At 37.4% G+C, this 22,033-nt stretch overlaps 1 protein-coding gene across 1 annotated transcript; it reads left to right on the forward strand.

Annotated features, from left to right (window-relative positions):
• Positions 1 to 4,870: 4,870 nt before the first annotated feature.
• On the forward strand, positions 4,871 to 8,744 carry hmgb1a (high mobility group box 1a). Its single transcript, XM_028030420.1, has 5 exons — positions 4,871 to 5,024; positions 7,241 to 7,401; positions 7,525 to 7,670; positions 7,773 to 7,947; positions 8,040 to 8,744. The coding sequence occupies exons 2-5, from the start codon at positions 7,255 to 7,257 to the stop codon at positions 8,172 to 8,174; spliced, it is 603 nt and encodes a 200-aa protein (XP_027886221.1). The 5' UTR covers positions 4,871 to 5,024; positions 7,241 to 7,254; the 3' UTR covers positions 8,175 to 8,744.
• The last annotated feature ends 13,289 nt before the right edge of the window (positions 8,745 to 22,033 follow it).

A 22,033-nucleotide genomic window follows, 5' to 3' on the forward strand; every position in this document is an offset into this window, starting at 1 on the left:
GGCATTTGGAATCAGTTCATCCTTCTCATTTTTAATTCAAGGATGTAAATAAAGTCTTTGTCAGCCATTTTCCTTTGTTTCTAAATATGTTATTAGAAAGAATAATATCCATTTGAATTAGTTTGTTGCAATGCATAAAGATATAAGGGATAAGCAACAATTACAAAAATAACATAAGACTATATTTAGAAAATCATGACCAACTCCCTTCCTTGTTTAAAGGAACAGAGAAACCTCTTACATTATATGATCCAAGAAGGTTAAGCAACAAGAAAATATTGCAGTGGGCTCTACTAGTTAATTTGTGAAAAGTTTAACTAATGTTTTCATATTTTAAAAAATCCATATTTGGTTTCAGATCTAAAGAGAAAATTCTGATATTAGATTTGTGCTAATGAAACTTCAGTGGTGCCTGCCACTTGGTGTACCGTCCAGCACCAAATGTTTTGCTTTGTTGCAGAGTTAGATCCAAAAATGGATCAACTTTGGACTTTAAACCTAATTCAGAGTCAGGAACCAACCTATGTTATAAATGAACAATAAAAAAGCCAATTTTTTATTTTGAAAAATCACTTTTAATTCTTTGTCTACTATGGCAGCAATTTGAATAAAGAGTTTTGCAATATTTTGCTGTGACATTAGTCCTTAAATTCTAGAAATATTCTTCAGGTGATAGCAGGCCAACCTTGCAATTGCCCTTATGTGAATTGTCTGAAATTTCAGAACTGCTCATGCTCAGGTTTTTGACCTGTTCATTAGGTTAGCTGTGAAAACTGAAGCTGTTTGCTGAGTCTTGGTCCTTCCTTCTTCAGACCAAAATTAATTACTTTAGTTTTGTTTTTATATAACCTAAAAAAAAAGCTGTGTCATACCTACGCATTGATTTGTCCTAACACTTGGGTTCAAAGTTAGCTGGTGACATTGAAATATGTATGATGTGCATAATTATGGTAACTCATAGTGCCCATAAAAAAAATTCATCCCCTTGGATATTTTACCCGTTTATTGCTTTTACAAATCAAACATGATCAACACACTTTGGCTCTGAACATCCCCGGGAGTTCAGTTAAATCCATCATCAAGGAATTCTAAGGGATATGGCACATTTGTAAATCTGCCTGGATCAGGCCGTCCTCACAAACAGAAAGAATATGCAAGAAGGAGACTAGTGAGAAAGGCCACCAGGACATCTATGACTATGTTGAAGGAATTAGAAGCCTCATCAGGTGAGATGGAAGATACTGCATACAGCAGTTGTTGTCTGGGTTTTTACCAGTCAAAGCTTTATAGGAGAGTGGCAATGAAGAAGCTACAGTTGAAAAAAAACCCTCATATTAAGGCTCGACTAGAGTTTGGCATCAAACAAGACGCTAAGTTTGGTGGTCACCAAACATTGCACATGACCACAAACACACCATACTCACTCTGAAACATGGTGGCAACAGCAGAAAGCCCTGTAAGGCTTTTTAAGGTAGAAGATAAAATGAATTCAGCAGAAATATAGGGAAACACCAAAGGACAATTTGTTTTCAACTGCAAGAGCTTCAGAAAACATTTATTTTCCAGCAAGACAACAGTCTGGAGCATCCAGCTAAAGCTACACCGAAGAAAGCAACATTTTGTTGATCTTGATTGTAACATGACAAGAGTTGTTAGTTTTTTGTTGTTTTTTAAAGCAAAGCTCAAACTGCATAATTTGTGCATTAGAAAATGTTGCTTTTGATGTCTGCTTATCACAACAGGAAATACAGAATCATGACCTTTTTAGTATCTCTTGATTATGCAATTAATCCAGCAAGTGTAACAGCAGTATATCAATTTCTGATTTGAAGTTGTTTTGAATAAAAAAAATGCAACAGTCACATTTAGAATAATAAAAACATGAACCCCTATCAACTATACGTAATATATTACAGAATTGAGGCAAAAATATTAAACCATACAAGAGTTCTATTGTTACTAAATCATTCCTACACATGAATCACGACATCTTCAAATACATTTAAACTTACAATCTGTTTTACTAGCTCATGCCTTAATTTATTGGATTTTAATAGCTTATTAAAGTTGATTTTATGTAATCACATGTGCTGGTTTAGCATATGTGAGGTGTCCTCTGACTGAGTTGTTAAATCTCCTAATCATCCATGAGTCATGGTGCAAAAAAAACAAAACTTTCTGATTGGAAGTGATGGGAAAAAATATAAAAAAGGAAAAATGACTGTCAATCATTTACTGTCAGTCTTGGTTATCAAGCAGAGATCACCGATTTTCACTAAATTAGCACTTCAATTCATGGAAGAATAGGAACACCAAGCAGACATATCATACATGCTCATATTTTGTTGTAACTAGACAGAGTCACTGTCTTCTTATATTTGAGGTTTTTCAAAAGGGGTCTCGGATTCAACATTTCTGGCTCAGGTCAGCAGCATTGTAACTCCTAGGATGTTGACAAGACCTCTGACACCTTGAAAATAAAAAAGAGCATCATCCTTAAACGTAATCCCTCCCTAAGTTTCAGCAGCGTGAAAATACAATCAGTTTCACATAAATATAACAACAAAGTGAATACTTTTTTTTTCAGGATGAAAAGGTACTCTCTAAATCTCCACAAACCGAAGTCACACAGTCATTTCTCAAAATATAATACAGCAAAATGAAAATGGTATTAATTCAGAAAAAACCCCCATTCTAATTAGTTTTGTACACCTTATTCAATATTCAGTGGAAAAATCTTTCTTTGTATAACAATCAAACTCCTTTGAAAATTCACTGTTTCCACTGGTATTTTAACCTAATTCTCTTAGGTTGGAAGTTCTTGTTGCTGCCAACCTAATTTTTCACTCCCTCAACAGAGTCTTAATCAAATTGAAATTAGTACTCTACTATCCATTCAAAAACAAAAAAAATACAACTTCTGGTTGTTGGTAAACTGAAAATATCACTGTAAAACTAAATCTGCTAGTTGAATGAATAATTTTGACTTTCAATAAAAACCTATTTAGGCAATGACAGAAACAAAAACAACAGCATCCAAAATAAACATGCTGTTGCATAAAACTGATTCCTTTCAGGTGAGACTTAGTCAGATTCAGTTTTACTGATTTACTTCTTATTGATGCGTCAGTATCTAGACATGTCTTTATCAGGAATAAGTATTCTGTTATCTTTCAGTTAGCTACTGTACAGTGCCTTGCAAAAGTTTTGAACTTTAGCACCTTTTGTTGCACTACATCAAAACTTCATTGTATCTATTTAAATCTATATGTGACAAACCAAACTCAATTAGTTCATAACTGAACAGAAAGTGCTACATGGTATTCAATACTTTTCAAATAAAACTTTGAAAAGCATGGCATGTACATTTTTTCAGCCCCTTTAGCTATCAAGCAATAGTGGACACAGAAAACTTATGATGGAATTATTCTGGTCTGATGAGACCAAAAATGAACTTTTCAGCCAACATGCAAAGTGCAATATGTGGCTGAAACTTAACACTGCACAGCACTCAAAACACTCCAGAGTGAAACATGGTGGGTGTAGCATCATGCTGTGGGGTTGCCTGAGTCAAAATATAAGAGGATGAATGGAGTTAAATACAAGACAATCGTGGAAGTAAAAAAAACAAATGGCCAAATGTTTCCCTTCCACCAGGACAACAATATACATCCAGAGTCAATAGAATAGTTTAGATTAAAGTATGTGTTTTAAAGACCAGTCAAAGTCCAAATCGAAACCCAAATAAGAACCTGTGGCAAGACTTAGAAACTGATTTTCACAGCTTTGTTCCACTCAATGTGACTACAGTTTGCTAAAAAGAATTAGAAAGCACATAAACGTGCCCATACTCCAAAGGTCTTGCAGCTATAACTGCAGCAAAAGGGGGTGAATACAAATGCATGCCACAGATTTTCAGATTTTTAAAAATACTTTTATTCCCCTTCTGAAATCGTGCAACCTATTTTAATAATCTGACACATACACTAAATTATGTCATAAAATGTATTGAGGTTTGTAGTTGTAACATGATAAAATGTGAAAAACGTTCAAGGGGTATGAATACTTTTTCAAAGCATGCTCAAGATGTCAAACAAAATCGATTTTGCGATGAGAAAAAATAATTTTGAGAATGTTTGCCCTCTGAATATATTTATCACTATTTGATAGGTGCCGTTATATATTTGAATTAATTTGAATACATGGTTATATGTAAAAGATTGCCAAAGGCAAAATATGTGTCTCCTGATAGTAAAATATGTTGTATTTGCTTGAGAGAGGGCAAGAAACTGCTGTAAAGTTCAGTGGCTGTGCCAAGTGTCCCTATATGATGGTCTATAAATCAGGAACATTGGGCTATTCAGGCACATATACAGAAAGATTATTAAGTTTTCATTTTAGAGCAAAAATCCTCTCATTGTTTTTTATCTAGTGGATGCTTATCACATAGAGGAAGACTAACTACTTAATGGTAAACTTTAGATTAAAAACCGCAATGCTCCTTATACGCATTTTTAATAGCATAATTTGCAAATAAGCTCAGGTGCATTGAATGGAATGCACCGTGGAGTCGTTAGCTTGAGAGGAGTAAAACCCCTCCAACACGGCCGCGCAACATTTAGCAGTCGCCCAGTTCATCGGCCATAAGCGCTCCGCGTTCTCTCATTCATTTAACTCGCCTACTGTACACTGTGCTCAACGTAGTGAATTCAATACTATGGCAAACACACTACACTACTACCAGCTTCAGCAGCATGCTTGGAACTCTAATGTTTTTGTATCCACCCGCCTCGCAAAACTTCGGTGACGTTTCACAAAAGAGGGCCAATGGGACCTCGTCTTCTATTAGGACAATGAAAAGCCTCTGACCAATCCGAGGAGCCGCAAAGAGGGCGCTGGCCAATGGCGTAGAAGCGCCGTCGAGAGTAATGTTGAGCGAGCTGAAGACTGAAGACACTGCGTATCGCCTGTGTTCCCTCATAGACAGCCATTGCAGAGCATTGAGATCCAGCGATAGTCAGTTGGTAAGTATTGTACACACGAATATTTTAAGTGTTTCAAATGATGAAGATGGAGATAACAATCCTAAACATCTTACTTATGTGTTTGCTTTGATCAAACATGAAACGATCTTGTGTTTTTTAAATATATATATTTTGCAAGAAAGCTTTAAAAATAACAGCAAAATAGCCGGCTTTAATCGGGTAACATCACATTACTCTGCTTGAGAGTGTAGGGCAGACGCTCTGTTTAAAAAAAGGAAGAAATAAAAATTAACCTTGGTTAAATTCGACGAAAATTGCGTGTTTTTATAAATGCGAATAATTTTGTATATTACAGTCGTCCTGTTTTAAAGAAATGAAGTCAAAACAAGTTGTAGTTATCGTGTAAAAATTCAAGAATGTCTAGCGGACAACACGATAGGCGACAATGGTAGAAGACTCACCGTTAGCTAGCCATTGCAGTGCATTGCGAAGCTGAACGCCTGTCATGTGAAGACTGAGAAGAGTACAGATCCGAAATAAAGCCATAAAAAATCATAAAAGCACAAGAAAAATGAAGACTATCTCAAAATATGTTCGGATGATTATTTGTTTGTAAAACTTCACCCGAGAAGATAGTGAAAAAATTACCTCACGATCTGCGCTTTACTGTAATGGCTGACTGTATTCGCATAGGAAACAAGGCAGCGAGGCAAATGGGAAGCCAGGGACAGAGGCGCAGTTCGCTTCAACTTTTTGTGGCCGGCTTTTCTCGAGAAATAAACCGACAACTATTAAATTTAACCGCGGCAAAATAAAGTTCAGTCTTTCGTGAATCGAATGACGCCACCGGGGTATTTTTCCGACGTTTGCAAAGGGTTGAAATCGGGGCTTGAAACGAAGTAGTCGCCGCGGTCGCTCTGCCCTCTATTGCATGCAGTGCAATGGCTGTGCGCTGACACAAAGAGAAGGAGCCATATTCTCCATGTTAGTGGATGAAGACGAGCGGCCATTAGGAGCTCATAGAAACCCAGTCAGTAGCACAGCCCGCTCATAGACACAGCACAGACCCAATGTATTACTATACAAGGCGGCTAGTGCAATAGGAATCAATCGGGGGAAATATTTTGTCAGGATCGCCGGCTTTTTGGACGTGTTTGTCGCGTTGCAAAGCGAACTGGGAGGCGGGAGGAGACATTTGAGGGGGACTTTCTTTCATGAAGAAGGCATTTTCACAAAATGGAAGAAGAAATATTGCCGTCGTTGTTGACCTCCTTTTCCTCAACGAGAACCTTATATGCGCCATTACTACGCTGCTCGACGCAGCTTAGTTGGGACTTAAAGCAGCTTTTAATGGGCGGAAAACGACCAATTTTAACAGAATTTTAAGCTTATTTAAAGAATTAGGAAAAATTCGGGCTTTTAAAGGATAAGTGTTTTATCACATAACAATGCATTTTTTTTAGAATAATATGTTGAATAAACACATTTTATTTAAAAATATCACTTTTATGTCGAACTTATTTTATCAAATAAAAACATAAACCCATGTCAAGGAGGTGTTCTTTTTAGTCTTTTTTTTTATTTCACACTACATTTAACATAGAGTTAGTGGGTTAATGCTTCTCAGCTGAACTTGGGAAAACTTTTTAGTGACCAGAAGGTCAGTTTCTTTAAAAACATTTACGGGTTATTCTGAGTGATTTGACGTTTCTAAGGCACTTTGTAGTCGCTATAACAAGACCGCGGGCCAGTGAGTTTTATGTTTGGGGCCACCGTGCAGATTGCGTCAATAAATAAAGTCATTTTCATCGCATCAGCTCCGTCATTGCTGGGCGGTTTATTTTAGTGGACTGCGTTAAGTGGTCCTAACTCGGTTTGACAGCAGAAGGGGCAGTGGGGGGGCTTCCGGTGATGCTCTCTTTTTATAGTAGGGCGTATTAGAGACTGATGGAAGTGTAAACAAAAACACATTACGATTTATTAATTAAAAGGATTTAATATAATATATTTTTTTTTAAAAATTCAAAACAAATTTGGAGCACATTCTAGCATGCCTTTCCTTTTTTTGATCGACAGATCAAATAGTTTAATTTTTTTAACTTTAATCCATTAATGCATCAAAAATAAGAATATTTAATAGCATATATACACGCATTGATTAACATTTTTTGCTTTCTGATGAGAAAAAAAAACAGGTGCATCTTTGGCATTTGACGATATACAGGTAATTTGAACCTCAGGCATTTGTTTACTAGATACTGCCATCAAGATGGGGAAAGATCCAACTAAACCGAGGGGGAAGATGTCCTCCTATGCCTATTTTGTCCAGACCTGCAGAGAGGAGCATAAGAAGAAACACCCTGATGCATCAGTGAACTTTGCGGAGTTCTCCAAGAAGTGCTCTGAGCGATGGAAGGTAGTACAAGTTCATATGGCCTGTGTTTCTGTTTGCATTTAAATAAAATAACTTCAGGAAAACATAAGAAATTAGTTTGTTGCAGATGTGGGGTCAGTGATGAAGTAACTTTTCTGCTTTCAGACGATGTCTGCCAAGGAAAAGGGCAAATTTGAAGACCTGGCGAAGCAAGACAAGGCTCGCTATGAGAGGGAAATGTTGAGCTACGTGCCAGCTAGAGGTGGCAAGAAGAAGAAGTTCAAGGACCCCAATGCTCCCAAGAGACCCCCGTATGTACCGCTTGTTAAAGTTTAACTCTGCCACCTTGTTTAAGCAATTCTTTGTTTAAATAACAGGCTCAATCTCATGTTTTTTTTCTTTGTCTTCCGCAGATCTGCTTTCTTCATCTTTTGCTCAGAGTTCCGCCCTAAGGTGAAAGGCGAGAACCCAGGTCTCTCCATTGGAGATGTTGCCAAGAGGCTGGGTGAGATGTGGAACAGCACTGCTTCAGAGGACAAGCAGCCCTACGAGAAGAAGGCAGATAAACTGAAGGAGAAGTATAAGAAGGTAAATAAACAAAAGTCTCCTGTCTCAATGTGCTCTTCTAACTAAAGTCCACGCCTGATTTCATCATCCGGATGTATTTTATTCCTTCACAGGACATCGCTGCTTACCGAAAAATGGGCAGCAGCGCACCGGCAAAGGCCCCCGCCAAGGCCGAGAAGGATGATGACGACGACGATGAGGATGACGATGAGGAGGAAGAGGACGACGATGATGAGGATGATGATTAGAATGGCGGGCAATATATAGTGGTCATTTTCTTGTTTATAAAGCATTTAACCCCCTTGTCCACACTTCACTTGCTAAAAGAAAATACGATAGTAACAAAGGGGTAAAAAAAACAACAAAATAAATAAAACAAACAAAAAAAATGCCAACATAAAGGCTGTGTATATCAGTTGTTTTTATGCTGTACAGTTTTTTTTCCCTTTTTTGTATAGTTAACACTACACAAGTATGGTGTCTGTATCCTTCTGCCAGTCTTATTTTCTTCCCAGTGGTAGTTTTTTCTAGACCAATATCCTACCTGGTACAGTCTAAAGGGGTGGGCTTACAGTATTTCCCTTAGCTAGCAGTGCACAGCACGTAAAAACGTCGGAGTTAGATCTGAGTGTTTCCTTCAATTTTATTTTCCTCTAAGTGTGTTTTTATTTCAAACAACATGTTATCAAAATTGACGTATCACAGTTGTTTTACTGATCTTTATGTACCACTGTAATCCTAAAAAGAAAAAAATAATAAAAAAAGCCTTGTTTATTGTTGAACTTTAAATTGCTTCTGATGTCAATAAACTTTTTTTTAATAAAATCGATTTGTGGTGTGTGTTGAAAAAAATCTTATCCAGTATGACCTTTAGCACAAAGTTAAAATGAACTTGGAGTGGCATGATGCATTGAAAAATGACATTAATATTTTATATATATATATAAATGATACATAACTATTATTTCACCTCAGAAGTCTATTCTGTGAGCTCTTGGATATTCATCAATACACTTTAGTTTTGACTAATGTATGAGACCCTAAGTTTAGTTTTCCTAGGGATTATTTTATTGCTGATTAATTTATTTTGTTTATGTAAAGCACTTTGCTCAACTTTTGTTTTTAAATGTGCTATAGAAGTGATTTCTGTTGTTTTCTTTAGGTATTTTCATGATTTGTAGAGATAAATGGCAGTTAAAATTCACAGATCTCATATTTCAATTCAAGTGTACTGTTGAGCTTCTCTATATGTTAGGGTTTATATATACCCTTGCCCTCACCCTTATATGCATATATATATAATATACATACATAAATAGAACAGATTATGCTGACTTATCAAGCCACATTAACCTTAAACCACCACCTCCTGTCAGATGGTATTTCTTTATAGTCAGATAAACATGTTTCTTAACTGTACATGGAGTAGAATACAGATCAATTACTTTAACTCACTGATTAGAAAAATTCCCCTGTGGTACAAACTGATGAAATATTTGAAAAATTATGAATCCCAATCCAACCTAAGCAACCCCAAGCCTGAAGATGTTATTTATATGAGTCATTAAGCCACATTCCCTTTCAGTAGGCTGTGGAACTTATCCTTAAATCATTGGCTATAAAAGCACGTATGAAACATCCTGCACTGAAATGTGATCAGTAAGAAACCAAAATTTACCCCCAAAAAGTTGAGTATGAAACAACAAAAGATATAAAAGTGTAGAATGGCAAAGGAGCAACTGACACCCTCCACCCGAACTTCCCTCATCCGACTTGGCAACTTGTATTGCAGAATTTTAATGCATTTTAACTGACACTCAAAATTTGTATCCATCCTATTATTTTCAGTTCTGATGTCATACAGTGAAATTTAGGGTGTCTACAATCTCATATTCTGTGTAACACAGAGAAAAGGCTAAGCATCAAGCCCTGATGTACTCCATAACTAACTCTGTAGAGGCATTTATCACCCATGCTAACCCCATGCTCGCATCACAATGAGTTTGCTCACTGAACTCCAATGGATGTGCTGCTGACATGTTTTCAGCAGATGCAATTATGCTATTAAGAATCAAAATCCGGGCTGCACAGTGTAGCACTGTTGCCTTGCAGCATGAAGGTTCTGGGTTCGATTCTCGGCCCGGGGTCTTTCTGCATGGAGTTTGCATGTTCTCCCTGTGCATGTGTGGGTTCTCTCCGGGTACTCCGGCTTCCTCCCACAGTCCAAAAACATGACTGTTAGGTTAATTCTCTAAATTCTCTGTAGGTGTGAGTGTGTGTGTGCATGGTAGTTTGTCCTGTATGTCTCTGTGTTGCCCTGCGACAGACTGGCGACCTGTCCAGGGTGTACCCCGCCTCTCGCCCGGAACATAGCTGGAGATAGGCACCGGCAACTCTCCCGACCCCATTAGGGACAAAGGGTGAACAGAAAATAGATGGATGGATGGAATCAAAATCCCCAGGGAATGTTTCTGATACCTTGTTGAGTCTGTGCTATAAAAAATGAAATGATACCAAACATTCTTTCCTGGCTTGGAAGCTATAAGACTATTCTGCACTGTAAATATTCATGAATTTTTATTCCCTATGTATCTCAACTTTTACTATGAACTGCTAAATGAAGAAAAATTGGTCTGACATCCTAAAGCCTGGGGAAGATTAAAGGGAGCTGGAAATGCATCTAACGACCTAGGCCTTGATAAACTGCTCCTATAAAGCATGACTCATCGCCACAACTGTCTGTATCCTGTGTTTTAGCTCACTGTGGTTGTATGCAAACATGCAGCTTCACCACTCTTCCCTGCCATGCTGGGTGGTTGGTTGAAGGGTAATGAAAGTTGCAGCGTACTTGCATGCCAGGAAGCATCGCCAGCTTGCTGTTTTATTTAGTTGCAGCCACTTCATCTCTCATCTGCTCTCCAGGTCCCATCCAGGATAAAATAAAAAATAAAAAAAAAGGCATTTATATAAGAAGGATTACGTGCTTTGAAATCCCAGTGACATAAGTATATGACACGTCTGTGCAAGCCACTACAAACCAAACCCTGTAAGCCACATAAACAAAAGAAAATATTTATATCCCTACATTTTATAAGTGTTTTACCTCTGCTGTAAAATACAAAGATGGTCTTCTGTTTTTTTTTCTGTCGCTCTCTCTCTCTAAGATGTCCTTGGCCCTTCAACAGGGACTTGATAGCAAAGTAGGCAAAGGGACAAGCACACACATGGCAGCAGCTGACCTCAGACCTGCTTTGATAAAGCCTTGTGTGACCCTGAAGGTGACGCTTCTTTTTCCTGCCCTGCTCTGATTACTTCTCTCATTTTTTTTAAAATATAGAAACTAATCAATAAACACAGTCATGGAGAAATCCCCTAATTTCTGCCCAGTGGATTAGATTTGTTGGCTTTACAGTGTCTGTTATTGTTCCTCAAAGCCAACTTGAGGCAAACACAGTTTCCAAACATTTGGCAGCTGCAAGCTACCGTCACTGGTGGTTATCAACCCCCCTTCTTTGTTAGCAGTGTGTCTAAAGTTAGAGACTGAATTAAGTCGATGTTGTTTACACTCCAAACAGTCCAACACATTGCACTTCCTATATTATAGTAACTGATAACAACGTATTACTGGAAGAGAGGCGGGTTTAAATGGAACTACTATTATGCCTTGTGCCTTTATGCAGCTGCTGATCAGTTTCTGTGCGGACCTATTCAGGAGGAAAAGCGGGCAAACTGTGAACCCATTGAGGTTTAGCTACTGCTACCTCTTAATCTCAGCTAGTAGAGTCCACTGAATCCGATTCAGCGCAATAAGTGGTCTCATGGTGACACCTACTGGTCATATCCTGCAGTACAGCGCAATCATTTTGTCAACTGAATAGCACAATAACCATCAGGTTATTTTGCTGAGAAAAATGGAAGAGTCTGCTTAAAAAACTTTTTAAAATTGATATTTGCAGATGATATAAATATTTCCAGTTCTGGTATGGAATTGCAGCAGTTTATGGAGGAGGTCGCAAAAAACAACAATAAAAGAAAATACTGGTTTGATATCACAAGATTTTCTCTAAATTTAAAGAAGCCTTTTTAGTTTCTTTAGAAGTCATAGGAGAATTAGTGAAATGAATATTACATTTAATAATATAAACATACAAGAAGTAAATGAAATTAAATTCTTCTGTGATCTTTGACCATAAAGTCTGATGTCTCAGTTTATTGCTGCATTCATCTTTCCTTTTATCCTGACTAGTCTGCCAATTTCTTCTGCTGTAAAATATCCCCACACTATGATGCTGCCACCACCATGCTTCACTATCAGGACTATATTGCCCTGCCTGGATTCCTCCAAACATGACATCTGGCATTCACACCAAACAGTTCAATCTTTGCCTCATCCGGGCAGAAAATCTTGTTTTTCAGGATATGAAAGTCCTTCAGGTTCCTTTTGACAAACTCCAGACAAGGAGTGGCTCTCAACTCACCACTCTACCATACAGGACTCATTATGTAAGCCCTTCTGCATTTTTCTTCTTTCTTGACAGAGGAACCCTGGAGCTCCTAAAGAATGACTTTTGGGCTCTTGGTCCCATCACTGATGAGGCCCTTCTCCCTCGATTGCCAAATCTCTTCCATATATGAATGATGCAGGCCACTGAGCTTATCAGGACCTCAAAACAGCAGAATTTTTCTGAACAAACCTTCTCCAGGTTTGTGTCTCAAGGCAATCCTGTCTCAAATGTCTACTGACAATTTCTTTGTTTCCATGCTTAGTTGTTAACCTTTGACTTGCACCATCAACTGTGGAACATTTTCCAGGCATCTTGGTACTTTTCAGAATTAAGTCCAATAAACTAAATTTACCCAAACTGGACTCAGTTCAAGCTGTTGAAACATCTGAAGGATGATCAATGGAAACAACTGAATTTTGAGCTTTATGGCAAAGACTGTAATACTCACCCAAATGGGATTTTCATTTTTAATAAATTTACAAAACACTCATTCTGTCTTGCTCCCACATTATCATAGTGGGGTATTCGTGGGTAGAATTTTGAGGAAAGAGTTTAATTTAATGCAATTTGGAATAAGGCTGCAACATAAAAAATTGGAAAAACGTGAAACTTTCCAGATGCATTGTATGTGAATGTGCTTAAAATAAACCTTATCCTAACTGTTTTTAATCTATTATTTTAAGAACAAAACTTTCTTTTCTGCTCATAACCTGAAACAAAAATGGTGTTTGTTTTTGCAACTTATTTAAAATAAAAGCATTTGCTTTTATTTTCACTTTTATCAAGTTAAGTTTTTACTTAACTTGCCACTTGTGTTTGCAGTGTAAACATGCTCATTACTTTCAATACAACTGAATGCTGTGTTGAACTGAATGTTAATAATGTTATTTATTCTTATGTGTTTGCACAGAGGCGTATTCCCAAATGCACGGTTATGTTGATTCAAACATTTACAGATCAAAAATGAACAAATGTTAATGGTCAAATTACTATAAATGCAGCTTTAAAACGGGGTTGAAATGCGTCAATTCCACTGAGTGGCGCTGTTGCAAAAGAAAACTCATGTCACATGCATAAATAGTGTATCTTCACTATTTATTCTGGAAACAGCATAAATAGCTGAACACAGGTTCTTCAGCTTCACCTCCTTTTACACCACAAAAGGTGAAATGTTTGCTGTGAAATTATGCATGTTTGATGTTTGGGTTACCTCTTTAAAATACTAACGTAAGGATGTCGTCTACATCTCTAGTAATTGAAAAAAACTCTGGCATAGTTGTTTATATGATCTGAAATATATTAATTATTTAAAAACAGAACATTTACATGAAAAGCTGATAAGAGATTAAAGAATAAACTTGATCTTTGGAAAAATAGCTGAAAATAGCTGAAGGTCAGTCAGATTGGATGGAAACCATCTATACACAACAATTTCCAAGTCTTGCTCTAGATTCTGAACTGAATGGATTCTGGCCTTTAAATGGACAATTCTGATACATTGATATGGTTTTACCTTAATCCTTCCATTGTTGCCCATTCCAATCTTCTGATGGGACGTTTAGTGTTAAGTGTTTTGAAGTTCACAGAGATTTTTACTATTTGTGCAAACATTTTGCACAAATAGTAAAAATGAATGCTTGAAAGATTAATATTATTAAGATTGATGTGGGATGTGCTGTGGTGGCGCAGGGGTTAAGCACAACCCACATAAGGAGGCCTTAGTCTTCGTTGCGGCTGTCGCAGGTTCGATTCCCGGCCTGGCGACCTTTGGATGTCTTCCCCCTTCTCTCATTACCCACTTTCCTGTCAAGTAACTATCAAATAAAGGCCGCTAGAGCCAATAAAACCTTTAAAAAAAAAGATTTATGTGCTTTAAAAATTGTTTATTTGATCAAAAAGGTATTTTAGTGTTTCTACATGACAATTCAAATCAGACACCCCATGCGTTGCTTTATGCAACAGTTCTTCCTATGTATTTATGTGTGTGTGTGTGTGTGTGTGTGTGTTATAGTAGTAGTAGTAGAGTGAATTTGATTTCTCTTCCTTTTAAATTCTGCTAACAGTTGAGTAGGTGGTGAAACAAAAGTTCAGTTCTTGTGAAATGATTTGTCATCTTCCACCTCTTGCTCTGTTGCATTAGTCACCTCTGTGTGTTTCCTTGAATATATTTAAGTATTTCTTGATAACTTATTTTAGAACTTTATCAGTAAACACTCAGGTGGATATTGTTCTGTGTCAGTATTTATTTGGAATACTGACACAGAGGAATAAAAGTACTTCTGAAATGTAATTTCATGCTGTTGCATTAAGGTAACCCCGTGTATCTCTTTAAGCAAGCTTGTCACTATGAGCAACTATCACTGTAGTAAACATTGACACTGCATCAGTTTTTACCCAAACAGCAAGCTTTCATCCCTCTCAAAAAGGCCCAGAGGTTTACTGCAGAGTTCAAGGCGAGTGCAGTAACAGGTTTAGGGGTTTGAGTTATCCCTAAGGTGGTGGAGGATTATTTTAAAAATGGCTTTCCAAACTACAAGTCATTTGTTGTGGATTATGCAGATTTCTTCAGTTGTTTTTTATGTTTATTCCCTAAAAGTAAAACTAGATTACTGTGAAAAGTGGTTCCTTGTGTACATTAAGCGATGCAGCCACAGACTCAAAAATCTGCTCCATCAGGAATATTTTTCATTTCAAATTCCTCCCATAATCATCTCTGACAACTAGGTCCAGCTGTTAGATGACAGCCTAAACTAAACCAAATTAATACTTATAATTTAAGCAAATAAATAATCTGATATTCTACAGTATAACCAATGTTCTCTGAATATTCTTTCTCTCTGATTTAGACAGCTGTCAGCAATAGATGTCTGGTTTTATAACCACTGTTTTTCATGAGAAAAAGCTTTTTCAACCTTTGTCCATGCTGACATTTCTCTTTATTTCCCACATGCACGTCCCTTCTTTGATTCTTTGCTCCTAGCAGTAAGGATAAGACCAGTTAAATGAGAAAGCATTTGTTTCACCGTGCCTCTCAGAAGTTTTTAGTGGCCGAAAGCACAAAATACATGTTTCACATCTTGAAAAAGGCTCAAAGTTTACTTGCACTACCAGCTCTTTCATAAACCCGCTTGGTCTGGTTGAGGAAACTGTAGATTGATTTCCAGGTCGCTGGAGGAGTGCATGCAAAATAATCAGTTAATGTAACGGAAAGGACACCTTGGCTTCACTTCCACGTCTGCCTCCTCTCTCTTCTTTTTCCTGTTTTCTCTGCAACTGATTTTGGTTGCAGCACTTGAGGCACCTGTCTGAGTCTTTTCCTGAAGCTTTCACATGCAGATTTAAGGATGTTAAAAGCCCCTTATGCAACAGAAGCTAATGCATGTCAAGCTATTTCTTTATTTTTATCCACTGGTTGTTGTGTCAAATTATTGTTTAGTTTGTTTAACTAATATTTTATGTCTTTTTGTCGCTCAAGTTGGATCATTATGATCTCTACCCAATAGCGTTTATAAATGGAGAAAATGAAATCAGGAAAGTACATGAAAGAAGCAGAATTTGTCTTTAACTGTACTGTTAACCTTACAATGTGAACTCAGGTTGAGTTTCTGCATTCTCATCTCCTCCATCAGTTTGTGTTTTATTGAGAGGCATTTTTGTTCAGACAAACAAATCAAGCTTGAAATTGAAATGTCAAAGGAGCGAGCGAGCAGCATCTTGATTTAATTCTTGGAGAGTAACCGTAGACGACATTACCAGAAGAAAATGAGCTGATATGTCTATTTACTCTGCCTGCATTGATGTGTAAAAGCTTGTAGCATTCCCTCTGCCTCATTCTGCGGAACATGTTTAGACAGAAGACCTCTTAACACCAACACACTATAGAATTGATTTATACTGATCATATTTTAATCATGGTGCTCGCATGCAAAAATTTCTCATCTCGGAGGAGTAAATGAGCTGTTTCTGCAGTTAAGCACTTGATGCATTCTTAATTAGAAAAATGACCCATCCCTATGGCTTGCTGCATTTAAAGGCTGAATAAACAAGTCATTAGAGGAAGCAATGGGTACCTTATCGCATTTAGAAAAGACAGCAGGGGATGTTCACATGAATGAAAATGCAGGAAGCCTGTTTGAAATGTTTAAGAGAGTATTCCAGACCGCAACATTCATTACCACTGCGCAGTATAATAGTCTTAGACTCAGTAAGGCAACCGTTAATGTCAACATTTTCAAAATGGCAAATGCAATAAAGTTGAATAAATCTTTAACTTTTATTTTAACCTATACTCAAATAAAAATGCCCAATGAACCATCGATGTGACCTGACCTGCACTACACAATAGAAAGAAGAAATTAGAGACAGTAAATCCTATTTGATTTTGTCTGGTGCTTTTCTTGAAATATGACATCTCATTTTTTCCTACTTCCACCTCAGGTTTTAAGTATTCTTTGTGTATTTAATATTTGGTAAATGTATTTGTTTCAGTTTTGCCTGTGGCAGCTTCTTTTTAGGTTTCTTCTAGTGTTTCAATTGGATTTGTTGTGTTTATCACAACAAATCCTCCATTCTGCTGGGAGCAATTTGAGGAAGGACTTATCTTTGAGGAGTTTAGTGAAGTAAACCTCATGTAGAATTTTGTTTTTGTTATTTTCTGGAGAAACTAACAGCCTTCCATCGATTTTTCTCAGCCGTTGTCAGACTGGGAATAGCTCAGGCTGCAGCGACTCTTCCTGACTTCATAGCCCCAGACGAGTTTGCATTCAACCACTCTGTCCACACTGTGATCTTCACTGCGAGTCATCGTCTGGTGTTCCCTGTAGAGCGACATTCAGCTCCCACCAAAGACACTCGTCACTCCTTCCCCGGAGCGGCAGAGGTCTCTCTACTCAGAGCTCAGCTGCTGTTACTCCTCCTGTTACAGACTCTGTTCATGGATGAGGTAATATGACATTTTGCATCTGACATTGGCTAGGTACTTATCTCATCCAGAGCCTCTTTCAGCTTCTTTCAGTACAACCCACCCATTTAAAAAATAAAAGCAATAAAATGTCGCTGGGGGAAAAGAAATAATCTTTCAATTTTTCTTCAATTGCATCTGGTCTATTCCAGGTTATGAAATTATTTATATCTAATTTCCAATATCCAGAAACACACCTCAGGTTTACATGTGCACAAACAACTGTTAAAAGCCAACAACAAATAATAAAGAATTGTTCAGCCATCACTCTGGTTCCCCATATAGTCCTATAGCACAGTCTCCCTATGCGCCACATATAGTGCATACCCACGTTTTGCACCACTTACCAGCTTTTATGTACAGTGGTGGAGGAGTGTTTTGTTTTGCAGCAACAGGAAATGTGCATGTTGTCAATGTTGAGTCAAACATAAACTCCTCTGTTAATCAAATCATTCCAGAATCAAATGTTCAGACATCTGTCTGACAAATGAAGCGTGGCTGAAATTGGGTTATTAATAGATCAGTTATCCTGACTGCATTTCTTTAATGAAACCATGTTACAATATTAAGACTTATATGTACCTTGTTTTTAGGAAAGCAACCTGCTCAGTTGGGAGGAAAAATAAGGATGTGAGTGCTTTCACAAATTCAAAGATTGCTCTTTGGAAAGGTTATTATAATCCAGTATGTCAGCAGGTCACAACATCATAAATCTATTGGATTATAACAGACTCAGGCACGCACATTCATTAATGGATTGGTTATCAGCTAAAGTCATCAAGTTGATTGAAAAATTTCAACTTGACTGAATATTTTTTAAAAGGCAACATGATCACAGTCTGTACACTGAGCTGACTGATATTTGGGTGTCACCTACAACATGAAAGCAATGCAATTTTCACAGTTGTACTTTCACTTACGTATACTTTTAATTCATTCATCCAATCAAGATTATTCATCTTAGAAGAAAAAAAACAATAGAAAACTGCATCTTAATTGTTATAACCATATTCCAATGGTAAGCCACAAAACAAAATAACTGGTTTGTGATTAAAGCATTACAAATTATTATTAAAATGATATCATTTTTATTTATTTATTTAGTTTATCAAGGTGGCATGTGGCTCCTTTCACTGACAACTACAGCTTAGAGTTAAGAGCCTCAGCTTGTTAGTAAGTTTGACTTTTGCTTCAGCGCTGCCACTAAACTAGATGAACTTGGACAAAAACTTACATTTTAATTTCAGCAGTGAAACTTTTTACTGCCAGTGCTTCTTGAAGTTGTTACATTCATTCATAATCCAAGTCACACAAGCCTATCTGCCTTATCATCCCCTGAATGGCATGATAAATATGAATATTAGTCTACTGAATCAGAAAAATAATTATCAAAATGCTTATGTTTTACATTCAAACTAATATGTTTGCTTTAATGGAAATCTTATATGCTCCAAAATTCTCTTCTATAGTGGACTTGCAACAAATATGTATATTTTTGAGTGTCGGTAATACATTTAGTAAAAAGATGTGAACAAGACTTTTGCTGATATTGTTCATTCCACCCACATTTTCTTGTTAGAGTTTCATCAGGAAGTCAGTCTTGGAATCGTTCAGTCCTCTCTCATCCACAAACAAACCAGTCACCACCTAGAAAACAATGGGGCAAAAATAACCCGTAATCCTGTTATTTGCTCAGCAAAGTTACATGTGTTCATTAAACGACGACTGAATGAGGCAGATGATCCTCTATTCTTGTGACATAATCTACTTTTCTGTTATGTGACTAAAGTATCCCCCCGGAGAGGATCCTGTCTCATAGCTGCTTTTGTCTTGTGCTGTGAATGGAGGATCATGACTCATCCAATGTACAATGATTATTTCTTCATGTCCACATTCTAGCAGTAACACCTTTCAGAGACTGCTGATAAGGACACCTAATCCTTTACTCTAAATCTCCTGAATCCTGAGAGACGAATAAAAGGAAGGAGTGAAAGACAAGAAGAAGTAGAAGCTGACTCAGGGAATACTGCACCGCCTGGTATTTGCTCTGAAGTCACTGCTGTGCAGCCCCACCCTTGTGAAGCATAACATAGTCTGTTAATGTGTATGTGCCTGCACATGTAGTGTAATGTGTATTACTTGGCTGTAACTATTGAAGTGAGGAAAAGCAATGTAGAATTAAAAACATTAAACAGTGCAAAAGGATTCCCACCTCTTAAACCTTTTCAGATTTTGTCAAGCTGCACCAACAAACTTTAAAAAAATATTGGGAATTTCCATGACAGGGTACAACAAAGTAACATATAATTATATAAGACAGAAAAAAAGATGATCCGTGTTAGTAAAAATCTGAAAAGTGAATAGTTAACCATCTTTAACAGCAGTAACTTCTGGAAGCAACAGCTTCTAAGCAAAGCTCCAATCTTAGTGCTATTATATAGAGTTAGACATTCAAACAGGTAGCTTGAATTAGATGAGCAGATTCCACTTGAAAAACAATCGAAGGGGAGTAAAACAGTGTAAAACAACAGGACTTTCATTCCAACTCATGCTGATTTGGAATGAAGATTACAAATGTTTTTCAGCTTAAGAATAGTATTTACTGTGTGTGTGTTTCTGCTCTCCACACCACAGAAAAAACCTGCACCTGAAATTGTAGTCTCTAGGTGAAGGAATGTCAGAGAAACCTCAAGACAAATCCCTTTGTGAATGAGTGTGTTAGGAAGGTGATTAGAGAAGTGCCCACCTCCTCCTGATCTACAGAACAATGGTTAACCAGAGATAAGCTCTGGCTTAGAGTGTCTCTTGGTAAGTCTGAGCCAAATCTAACTCATATTTAGACCTGTGCTTTTGAGAAGGATCTGGACCTGTGAATGAAAGCAGTTCTTTGGCGAGATTGGATAACAACTCCTTTCTGACTATGATATGTTGAGAAAGCATTTGAAATGTGGGCGACTGAACACGCCACAGACTGTTCTGGGGTGTGTCACATCAAAGCTATAAATTTCATCATATTTGATTTGGGCTTTATGTGACAGATCAAAACAATGAATTTAATAATTGTGAAATTAAAATCAATTGATGCATGCGTTTGGATTGCTTTCACAAATACAAATCTAAAAATAAAAAGCTGCTAACTGTCACCATTTTAAGATTGTATTTACAAAGGATTTAGAAAACTATGCACCATTTTACCCCCACTTCACAAGACATGATAAATCCTGCTTTCAGGAGGTTTTCTGGTCAGTTGGTAAAAAAAACAAAAAACATGACAGATCGTGGTGGCAGAATCAGGCTGTGGGAGTGCCTAATCCGACTTGAAAATCTGCTCAGATTTAGAAAACTATGTACCAATTACCTTCCACTTCACAATTATACACTACTTTGTGTCATCGAACATTAAAAAGAATGAATATCAAACACTAAAGTTTGTGGTTGTAAAAAAGAGAAAGCGTGAAAATGTTTGAGAATGAATTCTTTTAAAAGGAAATTGAGCAATTTTTACATTTTATTTTTAAGATTTATAATCTTATTTCATTAGTTGGGTTTTGGGGTTTTGCTAGGGGAAATGTACTCTTTCAAAAGAAAAAAAAACATGTAAAGTCTATTGCTGAACAGGGGAGGCTACAACAAACAAGCAAATAAGCATCACAATAGTTCACTCTGTGTTGTTTTGGTGTAGAAGTATTTGCTCACGCCTTTTCTGGGAAAGCTAAACTAGATGGCCCTGTCAGACCAAGAGCATGAAACGTCATGCTGGGTGTTTTGCCGTTCCAGTGGCTGTCAGCAAAAACCTCTGAACCACAGTTCAAATCGTTAAGCCTGCCTGTCCCATCCAAGAACAGCTGATGACACACGGTGAATGCTGTCGAAATCTGGGAAAGGTGGGGAGGTGGCAGAAAAAAAGAAAAAAACATGGAGGAGGCTCTAAATGCTGCTGTGCTTGGAGCCTGTGTTTATATGCGGAGCAGTGACTGTGCCGCCTCTTCAAAGCCAAAAAGCCGCAACTGTTTTGTAGTTACACTGACAACAATATTCGTGCTTCTCTGAAAGGGGATAATGCTTCAACGCTAATCATATCCTTTGACCTTTGCAGCTAACAACCAACAGCTTCTGCATATGTGCTACATGTCAACAACACGTCTGTGCAGATGGCAGGTGCTCCGACGAAAATCCAAACAGGAACACAGTCAGCCGCCTCGGAGGGACACAGAGGCATATTGTCTCAACTCTAAATGTAACATTTATATTTGATCAGCAGACCTTACTGAGAGGAACTAGGAAACTGTAGTAAAGGTGACCTGGGAGTTCATATTACACAGAGCAGCACTGTCAAACAAGAACAGACAAGTGCTGAGGAGGGAAACATCGGCTGCCCACATAGACACACAGACTCTGAACACATGCAAACGCTGAAACCTGAATACATTTATGGCAAGAAAGTGTAGAAGAAATATCTGTAACGAGTTGTACACATGCATTTTTGATGAAATGGGTGTCAGACGAAATCTCATGATAAATGAATACCTGCACCTCATCCTGTTTAATGTACAAAATTCACACGTAATATGCAGCCAAGTCACAGGAAATTGCAAAACATCTCATTTTACATCTCAGCTAAGCAATTTAATTCGTTTTCTGT

Source organism: Xiphophorus couchianus, chromosome 11 (genome assembly GCF_001444195.1).
Source record: "Xiphophorus couchianus chromosome 11, X_couchianus-1.0, whole genome shotgun sequence".
NCBI lineage: Eukaryota > Metazoa > Chordata > Actinopteri > Cyprinodontiformes > Poeciliidae > Xiphophorus > Xiphophorus couchianus.

What these genes read in the sequence shown, in the direction of transcription:
- hmgb1a (XM_028030420.1), top strand. Translation starts at nt 7,255, where the DNA reads ATGGGGAAAGATCCAACTAAACCGAGGGGGAAGATGTCCTCCTATGCC. An exon ending in AGTGCTCTGAGCGATGGAAG is followed by an intron (nt 7,402 to 7,524) that starts GTAGTACAAGTT and finishes TTCTGCTTTCAG; the next exon opens with ACGATGTCTGCCAAGGAAAA. An exon ending in AATGCTCCCAAGAGACCCCC is followed by an intron (nt 7,671 to 7,772) that starts GTATGTACCGCT and finishes TGTCTTCCGCAG; the next exon opens with ATCTGCTTTCTTCATCTTTT.